Consider the following 22,044-nt stretch of genomic DNA (forward strand, 5'->3'; position numbering starts at 1 on the left):
TCTGACAAATTAAATCGTCATGTTTGAGAGAGGTAATTTTTTTTTATTTTTAGGTATTTAATTCACTGATGTGGAGTAGAATAGGGAACAACCAATGCAAAATACAAGATACTTGGGCGGGCAATGTCGATACTTTCTACTAATTTGTGTGTGTGTGTGTCTAGTTCAAGTAAATATTTTCTCTGACCCTCATGACTGATGTAAACTGTCTTATTAGCCAGTTTCTAATTCCCTCAAAACAAGGTTTCTAATTAGAAACAGAAAGGCCGAGTAGCATTTATGCTACGAAAAGATCCATTGCTTTTACATTCACCTCTCCCCCATGCCTTCCATCCCACTTGGTTTACACATTATCTCTGAAGGTGCAAGGTGCTAAAAAAAACTGGCTTCCCCCAGGGCTAACACTGATGCCACTCAATAGATTGCCTGACATGGGGTGAAACAATAAGACAACTAACACCCTCCCCTGCAGAGGTAATCCATATCTCCTCTGCAACAGATTGAACCTCCAGCTGTCTGTTCCTGAACAATGGGCCGCTGTAGCTAAATCACCAGGTAGATTCAAAAGAAAATATCACAGTCTAAGGCCAAGTCTACACTGGCACTTTGCAGTGCTGTATCTTTCTGTCTTAGGGGTGTGAAAACACACACAGAATGCGAAACAGACAACACTGCTGGGAGCTATGCTCCCAGCGCTGTTGGCAACTTCCCATGCAGAGGTGGTTTACATGGAGCGCCCGGAGAGCTCTCTTCCTGTGCATTGCCCATGACCACACTTTCAGGTGCAAGCGCTGCTGCAGCGGCACTTTAAATGGCTTAGTGTAGACAAAGCCAAAGTGGCAGAGAATTGCAGTCTCTCCAAGTTCTTGGATCTACTTGGGAGTGCATCGGTAACACTGGACACAGCCCTAAAATATCAGCCCATCGATGATGCATGAACTAGGACATGCTCCAGGAGGTACTGACACAGAACTGCCTTGACATAGCTGCCAAGTGCTTTGCCTGCAGTAGGGAGGCAAAGAGAGATGCAGCGGTTTGAAATGGTCCACGAGAAGGACCAGGTGGCTGATTCTCTGGCTCATAACAATATATGTAGCACTTGGACAGCATGCGGAATACATGATTATTCGCTCACTGGCCTCCTCTCAGTGGCAGTCCTCTAACAGGTCAATGCTCGTCACGCCGGGAGCACTGAACTAGACTAAGGGGTAGTAGAAGGTCCTCCTGCCCCAAGAGGAGTGATGGGAGATGCCAAGGCCACACCATGCCGTCTGCTGCCTCCCTTTATGAGTGTAGGCCAAGTGGCCCCTCCCGAATCCCAGGAGAGCACTGTATGATTCACAGGCATTTCAGGTCAGGACAGCGCCTAGCAGCGGGGTCTGAAACTCGCGGCCCATGAACCATCCGAAAAGTTCCACAATCCGGCTCACAAATGGTGGCTGGCATGCGAGTTCCTGTGGTCCGTAACCTTCCCCCAAGACCAGCCTCTGCTCTGCCCCCATCCTGCCACTTCCCCCACCCTGTCTCTCCCCACCCCAGTGTACCCCTTCCCTCAAGCCTTCTCCCCCAAGGGACCCGGACTCGGGGAATTACCGGTGGGCCAGGCAGGAGGTGCCAACTGGCGTCGGCCCCCCTCACTCTCACATTGGCGGCAGGAGCTTTGGGGAAGCAGAGCAACGCAGCTGCCTCTGCTCTGCTGCCATCTCCCAGGCCTGCCTGGTCACTCCACTTCATTGCGGCAGGAGGAAACGCAGGCTGGCTTGGGAGCCGGGAGACGCACTGGGAGAGGGGACACATGGAGACCGCCTCTCCCCCCCGCCCTGAGGCCTGCCGGAGAGGGGTGCCCGCTGGCCCACTATGGGGATTTGAGGACTGGCATTGGCCTGAAGGTAAATTGAACTGGAGACCCCCTGCCTAGCACAATGGGGTGCTGGTCCACGACAGGGGCTCCTAGGTGCTACACCCATACAAATAATCATAATACCCTTTGTGTGCGTAATTTGTCAAACCCAGCACCGGCAGTGAGCTACTGCTGGTGGATGATGTTTGGAGAAAGCAGGAGAAGCACAGTACCATAGGCCCATCAACTCATGGGCCATTTTTAAAGCACTGTGTCCCTCACACATGGACAGAGCCCAGTGGGGCAAATCAGTCTGGCCTTCCGCAAGCTCACACCTCTCACATAGCTGCTCTCCCATACAAGCGCCAGCCAAAACTGGAGCCAAATGATGGCCTCCCCCAGGTTAGTCAGCCTTTTCTCTTCCAACAAACCGCCCTGAGACATGGGAGCACGGCACTTCACACTGTCCTTCAGGGACACGGGATATGAACTGCGAACCCCTACTCATATGTGAAAAATCACAGTCCTTTTTAGATTAGTAGGCCACTCATGTGCCGAAGTGTTACCAGAACGGGCCCGCCAAGAGAGAAAAGAACATAACTACCTCCGACAAAATACATTACCGAATGCAACCCATTTCATCCAAGAGCCACAACCATGGCACATGCTTTTCAAAAGAGTTCATGCGACAGTCTGGAAAATTCCACACAAAGCAAACCATCTTTTCCTTTGCTTTGCTTCCTTTCCCTCCATTTTGAATTAATTATTAATTATTATTATTATTGAGGTGTGTAATACCAGGGGAAATAAAGAACCTACATTTTTTAAGATCTCATTCACACTTTCTAGTTGCCCCCGTCTGAATGCATTACTCACTGTGACTGTGCAACTGACCACTTTGAAAAGTAGGTCATTCATACATGGAAAACTATGGTCTCATTTCTGCAACCCTTACTTACATCGAGAGTTACCTACATCCTGAATTAAAATGGCACAATCTAGTCCACGGGGAACCGCAGGTGATGAACATCCAGCAGGAAAAGGGAGATAAAGTGAAACCTTTAAGTAACAAACATTTGGTTTTCCACAAAAAAATGCTCCCAGTAATAAAGAGCAAGAGAAATACAGAAATGACTGTAAAATGCTGATTGTTCTGTCAAGTTTTCCCGCAGCTGTCAGGAGCTTGAAGTGAGGCAAAGAACGCCAGAGCAGTTCTACTGATCACCAGCAATGTAATCAATAAAATAAGATGTACTTTTGCTACACCTCCACTCAAAATAAAGAAATATTTCAGTTTAACATACCAGGAACTCAGACAGCATATTGGTAAGTGCAGATGCAGTTAGCTTACTTGAAATAAATGCCTTTCTGACCATGCCCATCTTACGTGTTAAAAAAGATAAAAACTCCTAATGACCATACCAAAGTATCTTCTACATGTGGCATTCTAAGGCAAGTTTCGAAGTTTTCCCTCTCACGTTCCTGACAAAAAATGAAGTGCTGCATAATTTTAGGACTCAACAGCTGAAAAAATTAGAACAGTCCCAACTACTCTTTGAGATGTATAAAAGAACAGTTGAAAAACTTACAGTTGACTGGTGCTACCTAGGTTACCCGTCAATAGCACTGAAACTGGTATATTATTAAGAGAGGTGTATGATGGGAATTAGTTTATTGTGCTGATCCATAGTAACCAGCTCCTGTTCGGCCATCATTTATCTCTCTCACCAGCGACATATGGGTTTGTCTATTCATGCTCTCAGCATTCTATCTGCTCCAACAAACAGTAGGCCTTTTTTTGCTTGGGTGAAGAGATTTTTTTTTTTTAGTTACATCTATTCTGTGCGTATCAACATTTATGGCGGTCAGATAATTGCCAAAGAGCTTAAGGGGATAAAAGCTACTTCTTTACAACAAACACCACCTTTACAGAAATCAATATTGATATATAACATTTTAATGCAAGACTTTGGCGTATCTTCTGCTTCCTTCGGTTTGAAATACATTTTTCTAAATGGCAAGTCAGCGTTGGGCAGACAGAAAGCCTTACTAATGAGTTAAAATACTGCTCTCCCTATAGAGGGTGAAAATTAGCAGTGTACAATGTTAATCATTCCTTAAATAAGTGAGCGGCAAATCTGTCAGATATAAAGAGGATTTTTTGGAAATGTGCCCTCAATTGATTTTGCTATCTTTATCTGAAAATATCAATTACTAAGGAATCGTAACTTACCAGAACCTTCATCTAAAGCGGTGTTTCTCAAAGCGGTCCATGGAGCCACTCTGAGAAACCTGGTAACTGGCCGCTCAGGTTTGTTTAATTTACTGGCTCCACAGCCATGGAACCTTGTGGCTCCAGTTCGCCGTTTACAGCAAACGGCGAACCGGAGCCAATGGGAGCCTTGAGGCTCTGTGGCTGCGGAGCTGGTAAATAAAGAAACCTGAGCAGCCAGGTAGCAGGTTTCTCAGAGTGGATCCGTGGACCATTTTGAGAAACACTGATCTAAAGGTATCTCATTGCTGACAACTCACAAATGGCCAGCAGACAGGAACAGTGAAAACTTTGGGATTTTCTGTTTCCTTCATATTTAAAAGCTCTAGCCCAGCTTCCTACCATTTTCCCACCATTATTCCCCCTCCCCTAAGTTTGCCTAAATCTAATTATCCCACCCTTGCCAGATTTAAGTGATCCTTCTGCAGCTATTTAACTTTTAAAACAAGTTCTTTTAAAGTAACGTGTAGGTGAACAGCACGGAACATGAGACATTTATCGATCAAATGATTGGGAATCCTTAAGTTATCCATTGTTTAGCTTTCTTATTACTGTTCCCAGTGTCCTTCACCTCTCCTTTCTATTGTTCATTACACTCATTGCAGCTAGTTTCTAGTTTGGTCCCAATTCTGTAATTAGATCCCTGTGGGCTAACCCTGGTTCCTGCAGAGGTCTGATTGCAGGATTGAGATCTTTGATTATTAACTCTCTATGGCAGTAACTATATCTTCCTGCATGTTTAGATGGTGCTTTGCACAATGGGTCTCTAACCAGAAATGCAATCTATAGGTGCTTCAATATAAATATGAATATTTCATTGTGACTACTTAAGAACAACTCACTACAAAATACCCAATAGAGTGTATTTACAAGGCACCTAATATCTGTACTCCAAGTCACAGGAAGAGTAATATTTTAACTGCTGCCAGTAGTAACTCTTCCAAAAAAACACTGATAGCTACCTTCACTCTTCAAAGTCTAAAAGAAATTACCCTGTTTCTAGGATCTAAAAGCGGAGTCTTACAAATATTTGCCCTTCTGAGTTGGAATTATTAGTTGAAAGAATATTTATGTATTTATTGTAATCAGAAACCCACACAGAAAAGAACAATTTTTGCTTTGGGCTGCTCAGCTGTAAACATCAAATAGCTTTTCACTCACTGGAGAGAGGAGCTGTTAACTGCCTATCACCTGCTTTACGATACATAGTATTTGTTTTTCATCCCTCAGCAACAGACTTATTTCCTGGTTGAGTTTAAAAACTCAGTGACGTTCCTGTTTCAACCCACGCATCTGTGTCACTGTCAACGTCAGTGGCAGGAAAACATTAGAAGTCACCCTTTGCTAATGGTTTCCTAACATGGAATTTCCTTCCAGCTCTCTCCCTCAACCCACCTCTTCCCTCCAACCAGACACATCTTTCCCAGATTGCTTTCTTTCCCCCCTTCCAAACATATGGCAGAGAGAAACAACTGAAAATGGTCACTGCCAAAACAGGGACATTAAGATTATTTAAGATGATAGAGTAACTTGTTCAAACCGCTCTTGCCTGCCTCTGGATTTAGAGGTGTGTATGCATGTGTGTTCGACCTGCTTTTCATCTGAGCTTCTCCTATGCAAAAAACACATATGTTTGTCTTGCAAGCATCTGGCATCTCCCATCACAGCATTAGTGCCTCCCACCCCTAATATTATACTTGTAATCAGCTTTCTTACATAAATGTATAGGAAAATATATTCTCATGCTCAGTGTGTGGGCGTGTTGGGCTGGGGAGCGTGCCAATAACTAGTAAAGCAATATGTGAGACCATTACTTTTCCCCCTGTTGAGAATATGCTACTTAGTATGCAAACTATGAGCACCTAGAGAAAAGAGAGATGTTTCTTTAAGGGGGAGAGCTGATTAGCTGCTCTGGCTGGCAGCAAACAGCTGGTCAGTCGCACAGGTTCAAGGCCATTTCAGCTCCCTCTCTTATGGAGACACCATATGTTCCATCTCTCACATCAGCAGCTTTATTTTCCAATAATCTTGCTCCAGAAGGCAAGCAACAAAGGAAGGCATGGCGGGTAAGAGGGGAGAGCCCACATTCTACACAGGGTTTATTGTTTGTCAGTGTCAGTTTTGTGTATGGACATGCTAAACCAGGGAAGGGCAAAGGCACCTGAGAATGCTTTTTTGCCTCCCTTGCCTACTAGCAAGTGGATTGTGGAGGAAGGAAGAAGAATTCCCACATTAGGGTAATTTGATTTTGGGGGGGGGGGGGCTCACTTCTGGTGGCAGTAGGTATTGCATTAATTCATTCATTCAGGTCACCCCCCCAGGCCAGGGGTGAGGAATCTTTTTTTGAGTGGGGGGCGACCCACAGAAAAAAGTCAGTTGGGGGCTGCACACAAGTGAGAAGCAGAAACCAAACCAAACCCTCAGCGAGGGAGAAAGACACTCCCCACATTCCTCTCCCGCACCAGAACCTAGGGGACCCCAGGCTTGGGGGTTCAGTGCGCTCCAGCCCCGCAGAGGAACGGCGGGGGGGGGGGCTCCCTGGAGGAGGGCCCTGAGTCTTAGGGGCTGGATCCAGCCAAGCCAGGGGCTGCTTCCCGAGTTCCCCACCCCCGTGCTAGGCCTTGGGGGCCATTCCTCTCCTTCCTCCAAGCAATGCACCAGGGATCGGGGCTGACCCTAGACCCGCACGGCACAAGAGGTGACACCCCCCCACCTTGCTCCATTTACCCCCCCCCCCCCGCTTTCTCCAGGGCGTTCAGCGCTCCCAGCCTGCCGCCCGGGCGGGGGAGCCAGGCGGCGATGTCGCAACCCGCAGCAGGAAGGAAGGAAGGAAGGAGGCGAGGCGGAGCCCAGACCAGCGGGTGACCCGGAGCTTCGCCCCGCGGCTGCTCTGCCCGGGGAAGCCCCCCCCTCGGCCCGCCAGGCCGGGGCAAGCGTCCAGCAGCAAGAGGGGGGAGGGGTCATGGTGGAGGTCACCCCCCTTCCCGGGGGGGGGGCAGAAAGGGGGGGCTCTCCGCCCAGCAGCCAGGCCACGCCGGGCTCATCGGCGCCAGACGGGAGCCCGGCTCTGGCGTCCCAGGCTTCGCCTGCAACCGAGCCAGCTGCCCCCGCCGGGCGCCCGGGGCCGCGTCCGTCCAGCAGCGGGGGGCCTGGGAGGAAGCGCCCGCCCGACTCCCTGCAAAGCTCCCAGCCCCCCCTGGTTACACACCGGCTGCGAGCTCCGCCCCCCCGGGGCCAGGCAGCGCCGAGCAGAAGCCAAATGCCACCCAAACAAACCCGCCCCCTCGGCCACTTCCCGGCGGAGGCAGGGCCGCGGGACTCGGGGGTGGGCCCAAGGCAAGCGAAGGGAGACAAGGAGCCGCCCTCCAAAGCCTGCAGGTTGCAGGGGGGCCCGGGCGCCGCCGCACGAGCGCTCCTCGCTTTGCTCCGCATCGCAGGCTGAGAAACCCAAACAGTTTGCAAACGTGAGTCAGCAGCCCCCGCGCGCTCCGGCTGCACCCCCTCGCCGCTCCTGGGGGCCGCTCCTGTTTACACACACGCGCAGCCCGCTCCGGCGCGGGGGCAGACTCGGGGCTGCAAACTCTTTTAAGGAACAACTCGAGGGCTCCTCCTGCTCCCCGCCGGGTCTTTTGTTCCCGTCCCGCCCGCCTTTCGTGTGCACTTTACACTCCGAAATAACCACTGACTTTTTTTTTTATGCCAATAGAAATCAAACACTTTCTTTAAAAAAAAAACCAGACACCGCTGCCGCTAGCACCCTCAGCCTGGGCCACCTTGTGGAAGACTCCCCTTAAAATGAGGGGGGGTTTATCCGCCTATGTCTGTTTGATCTAAGTTGAAACCAAAAGCCCCCAGTAATTAGACTGAAGCAAGCCTTCCTGTACTGCTCTGTTTACACAGGGATACGACATCTTCAAGGGCTGAGTGGATTGGCAGTTTTCTAATCCCATTAGTCTGTGCAGTCAGCATTTAATCTCGGATAAAAATCAGGCAGCAGCTCCTTCCTTTCCGGGCGGATTTGGAGACACATTTCAGGATGAAATGCAATAATAATAATAAAGTGTTTGCATGAATCCGGCTCAGCCCCGTGCCGGGGTGCAGAGAGGCAGCAATCACAGAGCCCTTTCTGGCTGCATCGGGTTCTCCCTCTCCCTGCTCACATCGTGCACACGGCGCGCTTGGCTCAGAAATAAAACTATGCCGGGACCTCGGAGACAGTCTCGGACTGACCCGAGCGATCCTAGCGAGAACGAGGAGGAAAGCAGCTGCTTCCCAGGCAGCCACAGCCCAGAGGCTGCACTTTGCTTCCTTGCAGCAAACCTCCCGGAGTTTCAAACCTCTCCGGCCACACAGCAGCCTGTCCCACTTTCTTACAAAAAAAAATCAGTCGAAGGAATCCACCTTGCTTCAGCACCATGTTAGACACCCGCAGACCCCCACGAAGCAGCTGCCCTTCTCCCCAGACTGACACCGGCTCCAAAGACAGGAGCGATCAGTCCCTCACCAAGTGGCCCGGTTTAAAGGTTTACACTGTCTCACAAATACAAACGAGCAGAATAAAGGTGGGCGCTTCCCCGGACCACGCCTGAGAACTTTACAATTCCGAGGCGCTCCCATTACAAACGGCACCAGACAACTCTCCGGGAGCGAATTTAGCTCTGTTAAATCAGCTACTGCTTGCCCGGGTCCTAACCATTCCCCATGCTACTTACTGGAATATGTGGCTCCATGACCCGCTGGGAAACCAGAAGCATCTTGGACTGGCGATCAACCAGCTGTTAGATCCACTTTGGCTGTCTTCAACAAAAACCCAGCAAGGCAAAGCACAACACACACAGACGGTTTTCTCCTTTTAGGTTCCAGACAAGTTCATCCTGGCGTTGCAGTTTGCTAATGATTCACTGTCTGTCTCAATCTGCTCACTACATTTCCATCAACCCACAGCTTCCTCACTTAGAAGGTGGAGTTTGTGGGGTTTAAGTTACTGATAGGCATATCTAACTGCTGTGTCACTCAAAGAGGAGGAGACACACACACTCTCACACATACACACACGCACACAAACCACGCTAGCCTTAAAGGGAAAGTGTCACTTTTCCCCTTTAGAAACTGGATCCAAGGAATTATTTGCTCAGTGCATGGAGGCAAATAATTATACAGTCTGTGCACAGTACTTGAGCATGCAAACTGCTGCTTAGCATTTTTACAGCCTTCCCCGGAGGTGTAATTTCATTTTGAGTAAAAAAAAAAAAAGTTGGGTAATTTACAAAAATACAGGGAGTTTTTTTGTATTCAAATCAAGGTATTCCAAGCCACTGAAAGGACAGAGTAATAATGCATGATCTGTAAAGATTTTAGTCCTAAAAAAATCTAGTGATTTCTTGGCTGTTTCTGCCATTCCAGCTAAGAAATTTAATAGGAAAACATTCAAAGAAGGGTTAAACTTACCTCCTGTAGGTGAACCCAGGTTAGTAGTAAAGGAGTGGAACTCCCGCCTCCTAAGATGCAGAAACATGTATGAAGCTAGATACAGAGGCAGACCTGCCCAAAGTCAGGATGCTTCTCTTAGGGGTCTAAACATTCTTGTCACAGAAAAACTGTGATTTCTGAATATTAACTTTGACAGAACATCCACAGCAGCTGAGGGACTAAGATTTTCTTCTGAACCCCTCCAGGAATGTACATAAATTACTGGGAATAGCAAGTGGCAGGCAGTCAGGACAGCACACTGAGTTTGCAAATAATTGTGAGCATAATATCATCCCATTACCTCCCCAAATCAGCATGATGTTCACTTCTGTATTGATACCTCCCCGACTGGAACCCTCTCCTCTTTCTTGACTCATTGACCTAATGGGTGAGATGTGGAAATGCATTTGTACCATCGGGAGAAGCACCTGGAGGTATTCCAGTTCGTTACTTTAGACTTAGCTTTGCCCAGGTTGTGCGTGTTGATTTAAAGAAAACAACAAATATATTGAGGACCATCACTTGATGACAGTCCTTTTTCTTCATGCCTTTTCAGTGTGAATATTTAAGATTTTATTCTACATTTTAATACCATGTTAATTTTTAATTTCTAATAAAATGTCTTTTTTTTAGAGGCAATGCGTCTCTAAGGTACCGCACGACTACTCGTCGTTAAAGTTACAGACTAACATGGCTACTCCTCTGAGACTTTTTTTAGAGAGAGAAGAACTCTGTAGATTAAGAGCCTGGCTCTTATACCAACATGAGTAGGTCCAATAAAGGATATTATTTCACCCACTTTGTATCTCTAATATTTGGGACCAACACAACTACAGACATCATTGCATGGAAACAATGATGATACCTACATATTTTTATTGTTTCTACTGGACATAGTAATAACAGTAAATTATAGCCATCCAGAGAGGGCCTGCCCTTAAAATTAAGAAGCTAATAGAGAACGTTTCATGAATAAAACTCAAGAAGTATGGCCAAATAAATATAAGGAGCCAGACCTAGATCTTATGATAGTTCTATAAGCCCTGGTCTACACTAGGGAGTTATTTCGAAATAACAAGCAGAGCGTCCACACTGCCACGCCCATTATTTCGAAATAATGGGCTGGTTATTTTGAAATCTGTACTCCTGCTTTCCTCGGGAGTAACGCTTATTTTGAAATAAGTTATTTCGAACTAGTGGTAGTGTGGACGTCCACTGTTGCTATTTCAAAATAACTACTCCCCAGAGCCATTCAAAGCCATTCAAAGCACTCCTGAGTGCTTCCTGGAGTCACATGTCCACGTTAACAGAGCCTGCCTCTGACTAATTTCAAGGTTTCCCCAGGGTATGGACATGCTATTCAAAAATTATTATTTCGGGAGTTATTTCGAAATAATTTCCTAGTGTAGACATGCCCTAACTGAGCACCTTCTGCTCTCATTTACCCCATGTCCCAGGGAAATTACCGTGAGGACAGAATTACCCTTCATTTTTTGCATGTATAGCTGGACGTTTACAAAGCAAAATAGTAACAAATATCCTAAAATGTCTGATCATGGCACCTGAATGAAGCGGGCTCTCATACTCCTTTGGTAAATCCCCAGTTTTATGGGCTGGATGCATCAACAGACGTAATGATGCATCCACATGACTGAGCACGATTTGTATTATTTTAATTGTGTTTTGTTCGGAAATGTGCTGCTAGGTTGGTAGACTGTTTGTAGCCTTGTGTATCTTTGAGAGTGACTGGGGCATTATGTCATACTTTGTATATTGTCCAAGGAGGGAAATAATGTAATAAGAAACTGTAGCATGGTGAAAGGTCCTAGAACTTGGGTGGCCAAACATACTGACTCCCCCGTCCCCTTCCCAAGCCACACATTATAGTTTTCAGAAGTTCGAGAGCCTGGCCCGCCTTCTGGGGCTTGGAGTTTCTGTCCCATGGGAGATGCCTGTCCCGCTACTGCTGAACCCCCAAATCCCATCATGCAGGGCTATCCCGTCCATAGGATGAACTGGTGTGGCCGCTGCAGACACAAAACCATCCTATGGACACCAGGGACTGGGAGATTATGGAGGTCTGGCTTGGTAGCTCCCCACCACTCACCACATGGCTGGTGGGAGCCGGAGCGTACAGCAACCTGCTCCACCCTGCCCTCCGTGGCTCCTCCGTGGCAGCGGGAAGCAGAGCGCTCTGCCTCAGGGTGCTCTGGTTTCTGCTACCCATGGAGAAGCAAGGCCCAGAGGGCCGGGAAGGTGGCATGGTGGGGGCAGAGCAGGTTGCTGGCCCATTCCAGCTCCCGCCACCTGCTTGGTAAGTGTTGGGGGAAGGACGCGACCCCTGCTGCTGCTGCTGTAATGCCCCAAACCATGTTCCCCGGGGGAGAGGGCAATGGGGTGGGGCAGGAGCAGGGCTTGGGGGAGGAGTGGAGCGGGAAATGGGGAGAGGCAAGGCTTTGGGGAAGGGGGATTGTCCTGGATCCTGTGCCTGGGACACCGGGGAGGGACATTGCCCCAGGCCCCACACCTCCCTCGGGATGGTCCTGCTGTCATGAGCCTCATGTGAGGCTAAATACCAGAGACTGCCCTCCTTGCTGGACAGACGCCCCTATCTGTTACCCCATTGCTTTCCCTCGCCCTAGTCCTGCAGGTGGAGAATGGGAGGGGGCTCTGCTAGACATGCGTTAACTGTAAGGCAGCCACCTGTGGCTCATGAGCTGTGGTTTGGCCACTTCTGTTCTAGGTCCACGACTGTGACAACTGGTGACTCTGGTGAAAATCTGGCCGCCCTGAAGTCATGAGCCAAACTCTCCCTCCGGGTGCCTCTACACGGCTATAAAAGGCCTTTGGCACCAAGTCTCTGAGCCCAAGTCACTTGACTCAGTCTAAAAATGGCAGTGTAGACATTTGGGGGAGGGTCAGAGCTCAGGCTCCGCCCACGGGGCCAAAGCTGCAAGCTCTGACATCACCACGGCCATTTTTAGCCTCCCAGCCTGAGTCTTATGAGACTGAATCAACTGACCCAGGCCAGCCCCAGCCATGCTATGGGTCTTTTATTGCAGCATATGGACTTCCCTGGGGCAGGATTGCCCTGGCTGGTTACCCGTAGGCAAAGTGCTGATAATCTGACCAAGGTGTCTCATTTTTATTCTGGAAAAGGGATGGTTTTGTTACGGATAGGAAACTCTAGAGGCATCAAGGTTGTTGTTATGGCCTATTAAGTCCTTGGCCTTTTTGCTGAGCTTGCCAACCAACATGCCAATTGCACAGATGGTTTTCCTGAGGTGGGCACCAAACACAATTGTCATCAGCAGGGATCCTCTCTTTCTTCCACAGTTCTACCAGGGTTTGTCATCTTTCCTGGGGCATATTTATCCCAGCGATTCTGGAGAATGTGTGACTTATTCAGTCTGTTTTACAGAGCCGGAGCCCTTTCTGTAGTGACAGCCTGAAGATGTCAGACTCAAAAAACCTGGAGCCGGGGAAATGTGCAGTGAGGATAAATATATGTATATTTTTAAAAAAAATAATGCTAATCAAACAGAAGGAAGAGGAAGTGCACCGAAATGTACTTATTACTCATCATTTTGAAATAACTGAACCCAGCCATCCTTTTCCTGTGGATTTTGAAAAGCTGATCTCCTTTCCACTAGTCTTAAAGGAAAACTGATCAGAACCATATATTAAGATGGGGGGTGGGGGGAAGGAAGGGGGCAGAGGGAGAAGAGGGGGCATGCCAAGAATTTGGAAAGTGGTCTGGGGCTGCACTTTTCCATATTAATGGAGGAGAGGTGGGGTCTGGCATTGAAGCTGGGTGCAGAAGGGAGCTTGCAATAGGACTGGAGTGCAGGAGAGGGGGTGGGGTCTGGGAGGGAGTTTGGGTGAAGGAGACAGTTGTGACCTGGATTAGGGGACTAGGGTGCCAGGGTTTGGGTTGTGACCTTGGGCAAGCGGGGAAGGGGACCAGGGTGCAGAAGGGGGTGAAGGTGTTTGTGCTGTGACCTAGGGCAGGAGGGAGTTGTGATTTTGGGCAGGGGACTGGGGTGCAAAGGGGGTACAGAGGGTTTGGGCTGTGACCTGGGGCAGGGGATTGGGGCGCAGGATTTGGGATGGGATATGGGTGCAGAAGGGGGGCAGAGGGTTTGGGCTGTGACCCAGGCCAGGGGATTGGGGCGCAGGATTTGGGATGGGATATGGATGCAGGAGGGGGGCAGAGGGCTTGGATTGTGACGTGGGGCAGGAGTTTGGGGTACAAGATCTGGAGGGGATATGGGGTCAGAAGGGGGGCAGACGGTTTGGATTATGTGGGGTGTGGGGCGGAGGGTTGGGTGCCAGAGGCAGGCTCCAGCTAGGACACTTACCTGCTTGACTCCCAGCCAGCAGCCTTCTCAAGCAAATTCCCTGCCTGCCCCACCCCCACACGGGCTGCAGGGGCCATGTGGGTTTTGAACAGCTACGAGCCTGAGCGGAGGGTGGAGGGTGCTTCACAAGCTGCCTGTTGACAAAAGGCAGCTCCCATTGGCCCAAAACTGGCCAATGGGATTGTGCTGGGGATGGGGGCAGCGCATACGGCCTCCTCCCCTCTCCCAGGCTCACAGCTGTTCAAACAGAGCCCCACAACGGCTGCTCTTCTCAGCAGCGTGTGGGGGGCAGGCAGGGAGTCTGCCTGAGGCTCCAAGCTGTGTCAGCGGCCTGGATCTGGCGGCCTGGCGGGTCGGCTCCAGCCCGCGGAGGGTGTCTTGCCCAGGCCTGTATTACAATAGTGTGCTGAATAAGTGCGTGGCTTATTCCACTGAAGAGAGAGCTAGAGATTTGTGGCAGGGCATTGCCCTGCACTGGCCCTCTAAGTGGCTGAGACCTGGAGTCAGGAGGAAGCCCAGCTGAGGCAGCTAATGAGGGCCCAGTTGGAGGCCATGTAGAGCAGCTCCTGGGAGGCGAAGGAGAGAGACCTGCCTGCCTGCCTGCCTGCCTGCCTGCAATGAGAGAGGCTTTGGCCTAGCAAGCCCAGGCTACCTGGCCTGAGGCCCAGGGCTGCAAGAACGAAGTCATGGAGGGCGGGGCTCGCATGGAGGTGGCCCTAAAAGGCTGGGTTGCAAGAAGGCAGCTGTGGTAGGCTGGGAGAGTTCAAGCCAGGGAAGCCACAGGCCATAAGTCCGCAAGGCAGGGTTGCAGGAGGCAACCGGGCAGGCAGAGTGGAAGAAGAACTGGGGGTCCTGGGAAGTAGGGAGGACCCTGGAGGAGGAGCGGAGGAAGAACAATGTCCCCCCCCCCCGGAAGGGGGCGCAGACCAAAATTGGAGTGGTCACTGCCAGAGGGCAGTGCCCTCAAGAGAACACCTCACCAAAGGGGGCGTGTTGGCGTCCGAGCAGTCGGTTACTTCCCCAAAAGTGACCCTGAGGGAAGAAGCCATGAAAGTGAATCGAACCTGCTTCAGATTGTATAGTGTAGTTGGATGAGCATCTGGCATTGTCAAGAGAGGGATCAAAGTGCTGGTAGCAAACAAAAAACTCTCACATCTCAAGTAAGACTCGTAGACCTCTGTGCTCTGAAGTCAAACAGGAAGAAAATGCGAAGTGCGGTGCTTCTGTATGTTTTTGACCTGAAATCAGGTGAAACTCAGTGGTTTCGGCTGAATTTCACTTTGAGGTTGTGTGTCTGTTGGAACCTGAAACTCAAAGCTCAACTCGAGGGGAGTAAAACCACATGAACTGAAAACAAAATTTGCATGAGTACCTGCAAACCAAACATCCTGAGTTTCCCCCCAATACTAGCTACAATGCAGGGCCTTACTGAGGGGGAGTGAGGGGTAAAAATGGGGAGAAATTAGGCAGGATGCAATGCAGATATCTCTGCGAAGATAGCAGAGACCAACTCTTCAAGGTTTGACGTAAGCAGCGGCTTAATGGACGAAAAATAGGAAAAACGGAGTTGTGATGGAGGAATTGTACCTAAGATGAAACAGAACAGAAAAGAGCAGAACTGGGATTGGTTTTGAAGCAACAAAGATGGATTGTCCTTACAGGGATATAGGAATTGCCATTCCCATATACTAGGTCAGACCTTGAGCAATCCATCTAACCTAGGATCTTGTTTCTAACAGTGGGCAGTGGCAGGTACTTCAGAAGAAGCTGCAAGGAGCACTGCAATGGAATAACCTGCCCTTAGGAGAGGCTTCAGAAGCTTTTTCCTGCACTCAGGCAATTAGTAAGTGGCTTGTGTCCTGAAGCATAAGGACAAATACACCGTGTCCATTTTTTACCCACTCTATGCTAACTGGATAAAAACAAGTAGTCCTGTGGCACCTTAGAGACTAATATCGAAATAGGGCCATGAGCTTTTGTGGGTAAAACTTACTTCATCAGATGGAAGGGATTTCATAGAATCCTAGGGCTGGAAGAGACCTTTGGAGGTCACTGAGTCTAAGCCCCTGCCTGAACCAGGACCAACCCCATAATCAAGCCAGCCAGGGCTTTGTCAAGCCACGACTTAAAAACCTCTAGGGATGGAGATTCCACCCCCTCCCTAGGGAACCCATCCCACTGCTTCACCACCCTCCTAGGGAAACAGTTTTTCCTAATATCCAACCTAGACCTCCCCCACTGTAATTTGAGACCATTGCTCCTTGTCCTGCCACCTGTCACCACTGAGAACAGCCTCTCTCCATCCTCTTTGGAACCTCCCTTCAGGAAGCTGAAGGCTGCTCTCAACCCCCACTCTTCTCTTCTGCAGACTAAATAAGCCCAAATCCAGCAGCCTCTCCTCATAGGTCATGTGCTCCAGCCGCCTAATCATTTTGGTTGCCCTCCGCTGGACCCTCTCCAATGCATCCACATCCTTTCTGTAATGGGGGTGGGTGGGGGGGTGGGAGAGAATTGAATGTAATACTCCAGGGCTACGTCTACACTGGCATGATTTTCCGAAAATGCTTTTAACGGAAAAGTTTTCCATTAAAAGCATTTTCGGAAAAGCACGTCTAGATTGGCAGGATGCTTTTCCACAAAAGCACTTTTTGCGGAAAAGCGTCCATGGCCAATCTAGATGCGGTTTTCCGCAAAAAAGCCCCGATTGCCATTTTCGCGATCGGGGCTTTTTTGCGGAAATTTTGTGCAAAAGTCTTTCGGAAAAAGACTTTTGCCTGAACGGGAGCAGCATAGTATTTCCGGAAAAGCACTGATGATTTTACAGGAGATCGTCGGTGCTTTTCCGGAAATTCAAGTGGCCAGTGTAGACAGCTAAACTTGCCAGTCTAGACACAGCCCAGATGTGGCCGCAGCAGTGCTGAATAAAGGGGAATAATCACTTCTCCAAATCTGTTGGCAATGCTCCTCCTAATGCACCCTAATATGACATTAGCCTTCTTTGCTACAAGGGCACACTGTTGACTCATATCCAGATTCTCATCCACTATAATACCCAGGTCCTTTTCTGCTGAATTGTTACTTACCCAGTCAGTCCCCAGCCTGTAACTATGCTTGGGATTCTTCTGTCCCAAGTGCAGAACTCTGCACTTGTCCTTGTTGAACCTCATCAGATTTCTTTTGGCCCAGTCCTCCAATTTATCTAGGTCTCTCTGGACCCTATCCTTACCCTCCAAAGTATCTACCTCTCTCCCTAGCCCAGTATCATGTGCAAACTTGCTGAGGGTGCAATCCATCCCCTCCTCCAGCTCAGTAATAAATACGTTGAACAAAACCAGCCCTAAGACCTACCCTTGGGGCACTCTGCTTGACACCAACTGCCACACAGACATTGAACCGTTGATCACTACCCATTGAGACCAACAATCTAGCCAGCTTTCCAGCCACCTTACAGTCCATTTATCCAATCCATACTTCCTTAACTAGCTGGCAAGAATATTATGGGAGACCGTATCAAAAGCTTTGCTAAAGTCAAGGTATATCACACCCGCCGACTTCCCCATACCCACAGAACCAGTTGCCTTGTCATAGAAAGCAATCACATTGGTCAGGCACGACTTGCCCTTGGTGAATCCATGTTGACTGTTCCTGATCAGATTCCTCTCTTCTAGGTGCTTCAAAATGGATTCCTTGAGGATCTCTTCATGATTTTTCCAGGGACTGAGGGGAGGCTCACTGGTCTGAAATTCCCTGGATTCTCCTTCTTCCCTTTTTAAAAGATGGGCACTACATTTGCCTTTTTCCAATCATCCGAGGCCTCCCCCTATCACCATGAGTTTTGAAATATAATGGCCAAAGGTTCTCCAATGACATCAGCCAACTCCCTCAGCACCCTTTGATGCATTCGATCTGGCCCCTGGAGTTGAGGATGTCCAGCTTTTCTAAATCGTTCTTAACCTGTTCTTTCTCCACCAAGGGCTGCCCACCTCCTTCCCACACTGTGTTGCCTAGTGCAGTAGTCTGGGAGCTGACCTTGACTGTGAAGAGAGAGGCAAAAAAAGCATTGAGTACTTCAGCGTTTCCCACATCATCTGTCACTAGACTACCTCCCTCAGCCAATGTGTCCCACACCTTCCCTGACTACCCTCTCATTGCTAACATGCCTGTAGAAACCTTTCTTGTTACTCTTCATATCCCGTTAGCTGCAATTCCAATTGTGCATTGGCCTTCCTGATTACACCTGTGCATGTTTGAGCAATATATTTATACTCCTCCCTAGTCACCTGTCCAAGTTTCCACCTCTTGTAAGCTTCCCTTTTGTGTTTAAGCTCACCAAGGATTTCACTGTTAAGCCAAGCTGGTCGCTTACCATATTTGCTTTTCTTACAATGCATGGGGATGGTTTGTTCCTGTGCCTTCCATAAGGCTTCCTTAAAATACAGCCAGTTCTCCTGGACGCCTTTCCCCTTCATGTTAGCGTCCCAGGGGATCCTGCCCATCAGTACTCTGAGGGAGTCAAAGTCTGCTTTTCTGAAGTCCAGGGTCTGTATTTTGCTGCTCTCCTTTCTTCCTTTGGTCAGGATCCTGACCTCAGCCACCTTATGATCACTGTTGCCCAGGTTGCCACTCACGTCTACTTCCCCTGCATCAACTTCCACCTGCAAATGAGGTTGAGTGGCATTTCCTTAGCTCAGATTTAAGTTGGTTTAATCTGCTGTCCCTGTTGTTAATTCAATCACATAAGAGACATTTGAAAATTACGTGACTTGTTTTTTTCTGAACCGCATCCATAAACAGTATCAGTTTTCTCATTAATGCTTGTTGCAATAAGTAGGGTGTTTTTTTTAAAGTTCTCTGGAAAAGAGTATGGCATTGTTAATATATTGATTCTAATTTTCTTGAGAATCACTAAATTTGGAAAAAATTGAAGGCTTTAAGAAAAAAAGCCTTTGTTAGTGAGCAGTTAATTAAAAGTCTTCAGAATGGTGTTCATTGATTTGGACATGAAACAAGAACACAGTTGATGCAAGTCAATTTTTCCTCAGTAGATCATTATTTAACATGAATGTCAGCACAACAATGGCATAGGTAAAGCCATCAAAGAATGGATTGACATGTTGTCTGTTTAAATGGGTGCACAAACTGGTTTAGGGAATTACATAAATCAAAGTGAATGCCAGGTTTTCTGCATAGAATAAGTAGTCAGAGATCTAACCAGAGCTTCTGTGCTTTTGAGTACAAGGAAATGATGATGAAACCGTTAGTACTTTTGCAAGAAAAGGCATATTCTCAGTGATACATGGGCTATAAAGTGTGCTGCTTTTAACTGTGTATAGATTTAATTCAAGCCGTAATTCCTGGGGGCATGTTTACACTGGGGAGTTATTTTGAAATAACTCCCCTTATTTCGAAATAACTAGGCGAGCGTCCACACTACCAAGCCTGTTATTTTGAAAGAAGGGGCTTGTTATTTCAAAATAATAACTCCTGCTTGTGAAGAGGAATAAGCTTATTTCGAACTAGTTATTTTGGGAGTTACTACAGGCAGTCCCCGACTTACGCGGATCCGACTTATGTCGGATCCGCACTTACGAACGGGGCTTTCTCGCCCCGGAGCTTGCAGGCAGCGGTCAGCCACCTCGACCTCCGGGGCGAGAAAAGCTGCTCCCGGTGCCCCTGGTCTGCTGGGGACCGTCTCCAGCAGACCAGGGGCACCGGGAGCAAAGCCGCAGCGGCGGCGGGTCCCGCGCCAGAGCAAAGCCTCAGAGGCGAGGCACCCCGCCGCTGCGGCTTTGCTCCCCTTGTCCCTGGTCTGCTGGGGGGAGGGGCGCAGCTAGTGTGCCCCCCCCAGCAGACCAGGCTTTTGTTGTGGACCCTGGGGCAGAGCAGCTGGGGCGCTGCCGGTTGGTCCCGCAGTGCCGCTCTGGGCACTACTGGACCAACCCGGCAGCACCCCAGCTGCTCTGCCACAGGCATCCTGATTCAGCTGCTGCTGGTCAGTTTCAGCAGCGGCTGAATCAGGACGCCTGGGGCAGAGCAGCTGGGGTGCTGCTGGGTTGCTCCAGTAGCGCCGCTCCTCGGCGCTACTGGACCAACCCAGAAGCACCCCAGCTGCTCTGCCCCAGGCGTCCCCAAGTCAGCAGTTGCTGAAACTGACCAGCGCTGACTACAGGAAGCCCGAGGCACAGTTGCTCTGCCCCGGGCTTCCTGGAATCAGCAGCTGATCAGTTTCAGCAGCAGCTGACTTGGGGTTCTTAAGTTGAATCTGTATGTAAGTCAGAACTGGTGGTCAGTTTCAGCAGCGGCTGAATCTGGACGCCAGTTCCGACTTACATACAGATTCAACTTAAGAACAAACCTACAGTCCCTATCTTGTACGTAACCCGGGGACTGCCTGTATTTCAAAATAACCTGGTAGTATAGACATAGTCTGGTAGTATAGACATTGCCAAATACTTGTCTTGTCTTGTCAATGTCTTAGGTCACGTATGCACAGCAGGCAAAAGTTGCTGCGTAGCTGAAGTCGAAATAGCTTAATTCATCTTTTGGCACTGTCTACACAGCAGGAAGTTGAAGGAAGAACACTCGTCCTTCGACTTCCCTCACTCCTCATAAAATGAGGGTTACAGGAGTCAAAGTAAGAAGTCCTCCAGCTCGACATTATTTCGAAATAACAGCTTGCTGTGTGGACGCGCTTTTTGGTATTTTGGAATAATGTCAGTTTTTCCAAAACAATGCTGGTGTGTAGACATAGCTTTAGTGATCAAAGGCTTGCTTACCTAGAGCGACAACCTGCTTCCATTTAAATTAATGGAAGTTTTGCCCATGTGAAACAACAGTCAAAACCTGAGAAATATACTCAAAATTATGCACCACAAGTGAAATTGTGCTACCCTCACACAGGCAAAAGCTCTTTTTGATGTCCATGAAATGTTGCCTAATTTTGCTGTCAGGTTTGGTCCTACATTATTTCATTCCTTCTTACCTGCAATCATGTCACATACAAGATTCTGACTGAAATCACTGGAGTTTTGGGTTCGGATCAGGTTAGGTAGCAGTGCTCTGAAGAATAGTAAATATGCCTTCTCCAAAGGCAAATATTCAGTGGAAAGACTGAATGATGACTGGCAGTTCATTTAAATGTCTTTGTCGAGGAGATAATGCCATCTCAATTCTAAGTGAATGGTGGCATCGTGTTTTACGGCTGGGTTGTTAACATCGGCAATACATTGAAAACACTGGCTAATTAATAGATTTTCTCCTCTTTGAACTTGTGATATGTACTTCTTGCATGTCTGCGGTGCATGGCGCACACTGGATCTTGGGAGTTTGTTATGTAAGATATACAGGCGTAGGTCAGCATGACGGAAGGATTGCAAGCTATGATTATTTATTATTTGTTTTACTGTAGGACCTAGGAGCTCCAATCATGAACCAAGCTTCCATTGTGCTAGCGAGGGGATGTACAAACAGACTGAAAAGACCCTGCATGTTCCCACTGACCTCATTTAGGCTTTCTCTAGACTACACCTCTCTGTCGACAGAGAGATGTAGCTTAGGCACATCGAAATTGCTAATGAAGCAGGTATTTAAATATCCCGCACTTCATTAGCATAAACACGGCTGCTGCTTTTTTTCAGAATGGAGCTTTTTTGAAAAAAACTTGTCAGTGTAGATGCGGATCTGTCGAAAATAAAGCCTTTGTCGATAGATCCTGTATTCCTCAAAAAATGAGGTTTACAGGATCTGTCGTCAAAGGGTTTATTTTCGACAGATCCACATTTAGACTGCCATTTAAAAAAAAAAAAACTCCATTTTGAAAAAAAGGGGCAGCCATGTTTATGCTAATGAAGCACAGGATATTTAAATCCCTGCTTCATTAGCAATTTTGACCTGCCTAATCTACATCTCTCTGTCGACAGAGAGGTGTAGTCTAGACGTACCCTTAGAGGCCAGAATAAAACATGCTTTTCCCCTGATACACACAAGTGGCAATATAAACACGTCTAAGAGGGGTAGCTGGTTTTGCTCTATCTGTAAAAAAATGAGGAGTCCTGTGGTACCTTAAAGACTTACTTGGGCATAATCTTTGTGGTTCAAAACCA

General features: G+C 48.4%; 2 protein-coding genes across 4 annotated transcripts in view; one reads left to right on the top strand and one right to left on the bottom strand.

Moving 5' to 3' along the window:
• The window catches only part of MAMLD1 (mastermind like domain containing 1), a 428,240-nt gene that overhangs the window by 103,017 nt on the left and 303,179 nt on the right, over positions 1-22,044 (bottom strand). Inside the window, exon 1 of one of the 3 annotated variants that reach the window (XM_006137785.5) lies at positions 8,825-9,196. The exons of the other annotated variants lie outside the window; for them this stretch is intronic. Within the exon in view, the coding sequence (XP_006137847.3) occupies positions 8,825-8,866 (42 nt within the window). The 5' untranslated portion in view covers positions 8,867-9,196. Of the gene's footprint in view, positions 1-8,824; positions 9,197-22,044 lie in introns of those variants that run through there. 3 annotated transcript variants of the gene reach the window in all.
• Positions 6,039-8,828, top strand: LOC149523633 (uncharacterized). The gene is made up of 2 exons (XM_089781810.1): positions 6,039-6,178; positions 6,863-8,828. The coding sequence occupies exons 1-2, from the start codon at positions 6,086-6,088 to the stop codon at positions 7,904-7,906; spliced, it is 1,137 nt and encodes a 378-aa protein (XP_089637936.1). The 5' UTR covers positions 6,039-6,085; the 3' UTR covers positions 7,907-8,828.

The sequence above is a fragment of the Pelodiscus sinensis genome, chromosome 13 (assembly GCF_052426305.1).
Source record: "Pelodiscus sinensis isolate ZL-2025 chromosome 13, ASM5242630v1, whole genome shotgun sequence".
Taxonomy (NCBI): domain Eukaryota; kingdom Metazoa; phylum Chordata; order Testudines; family Trionychidae; genus Pelodiscus; species Pelodiscus sinensis.

Bases quoted from the DNA above. Each gene is read 5' to 3' on its own strand.
- LOC149523633 (XM_089781810.1), top strand. From the start codon at position 6,086: ATGGAGACACCATATGTTCCATCTCTCACATCAGCAGCTTTATTTTCC. The intron at 6,179-6,862 runs GTAAGAGGGGAG...CGCTTTCTCCAG, and splicing joins AACAAAGGAAGGCATGGCGG to GGCGTTCAGCGCTCCCAGCC.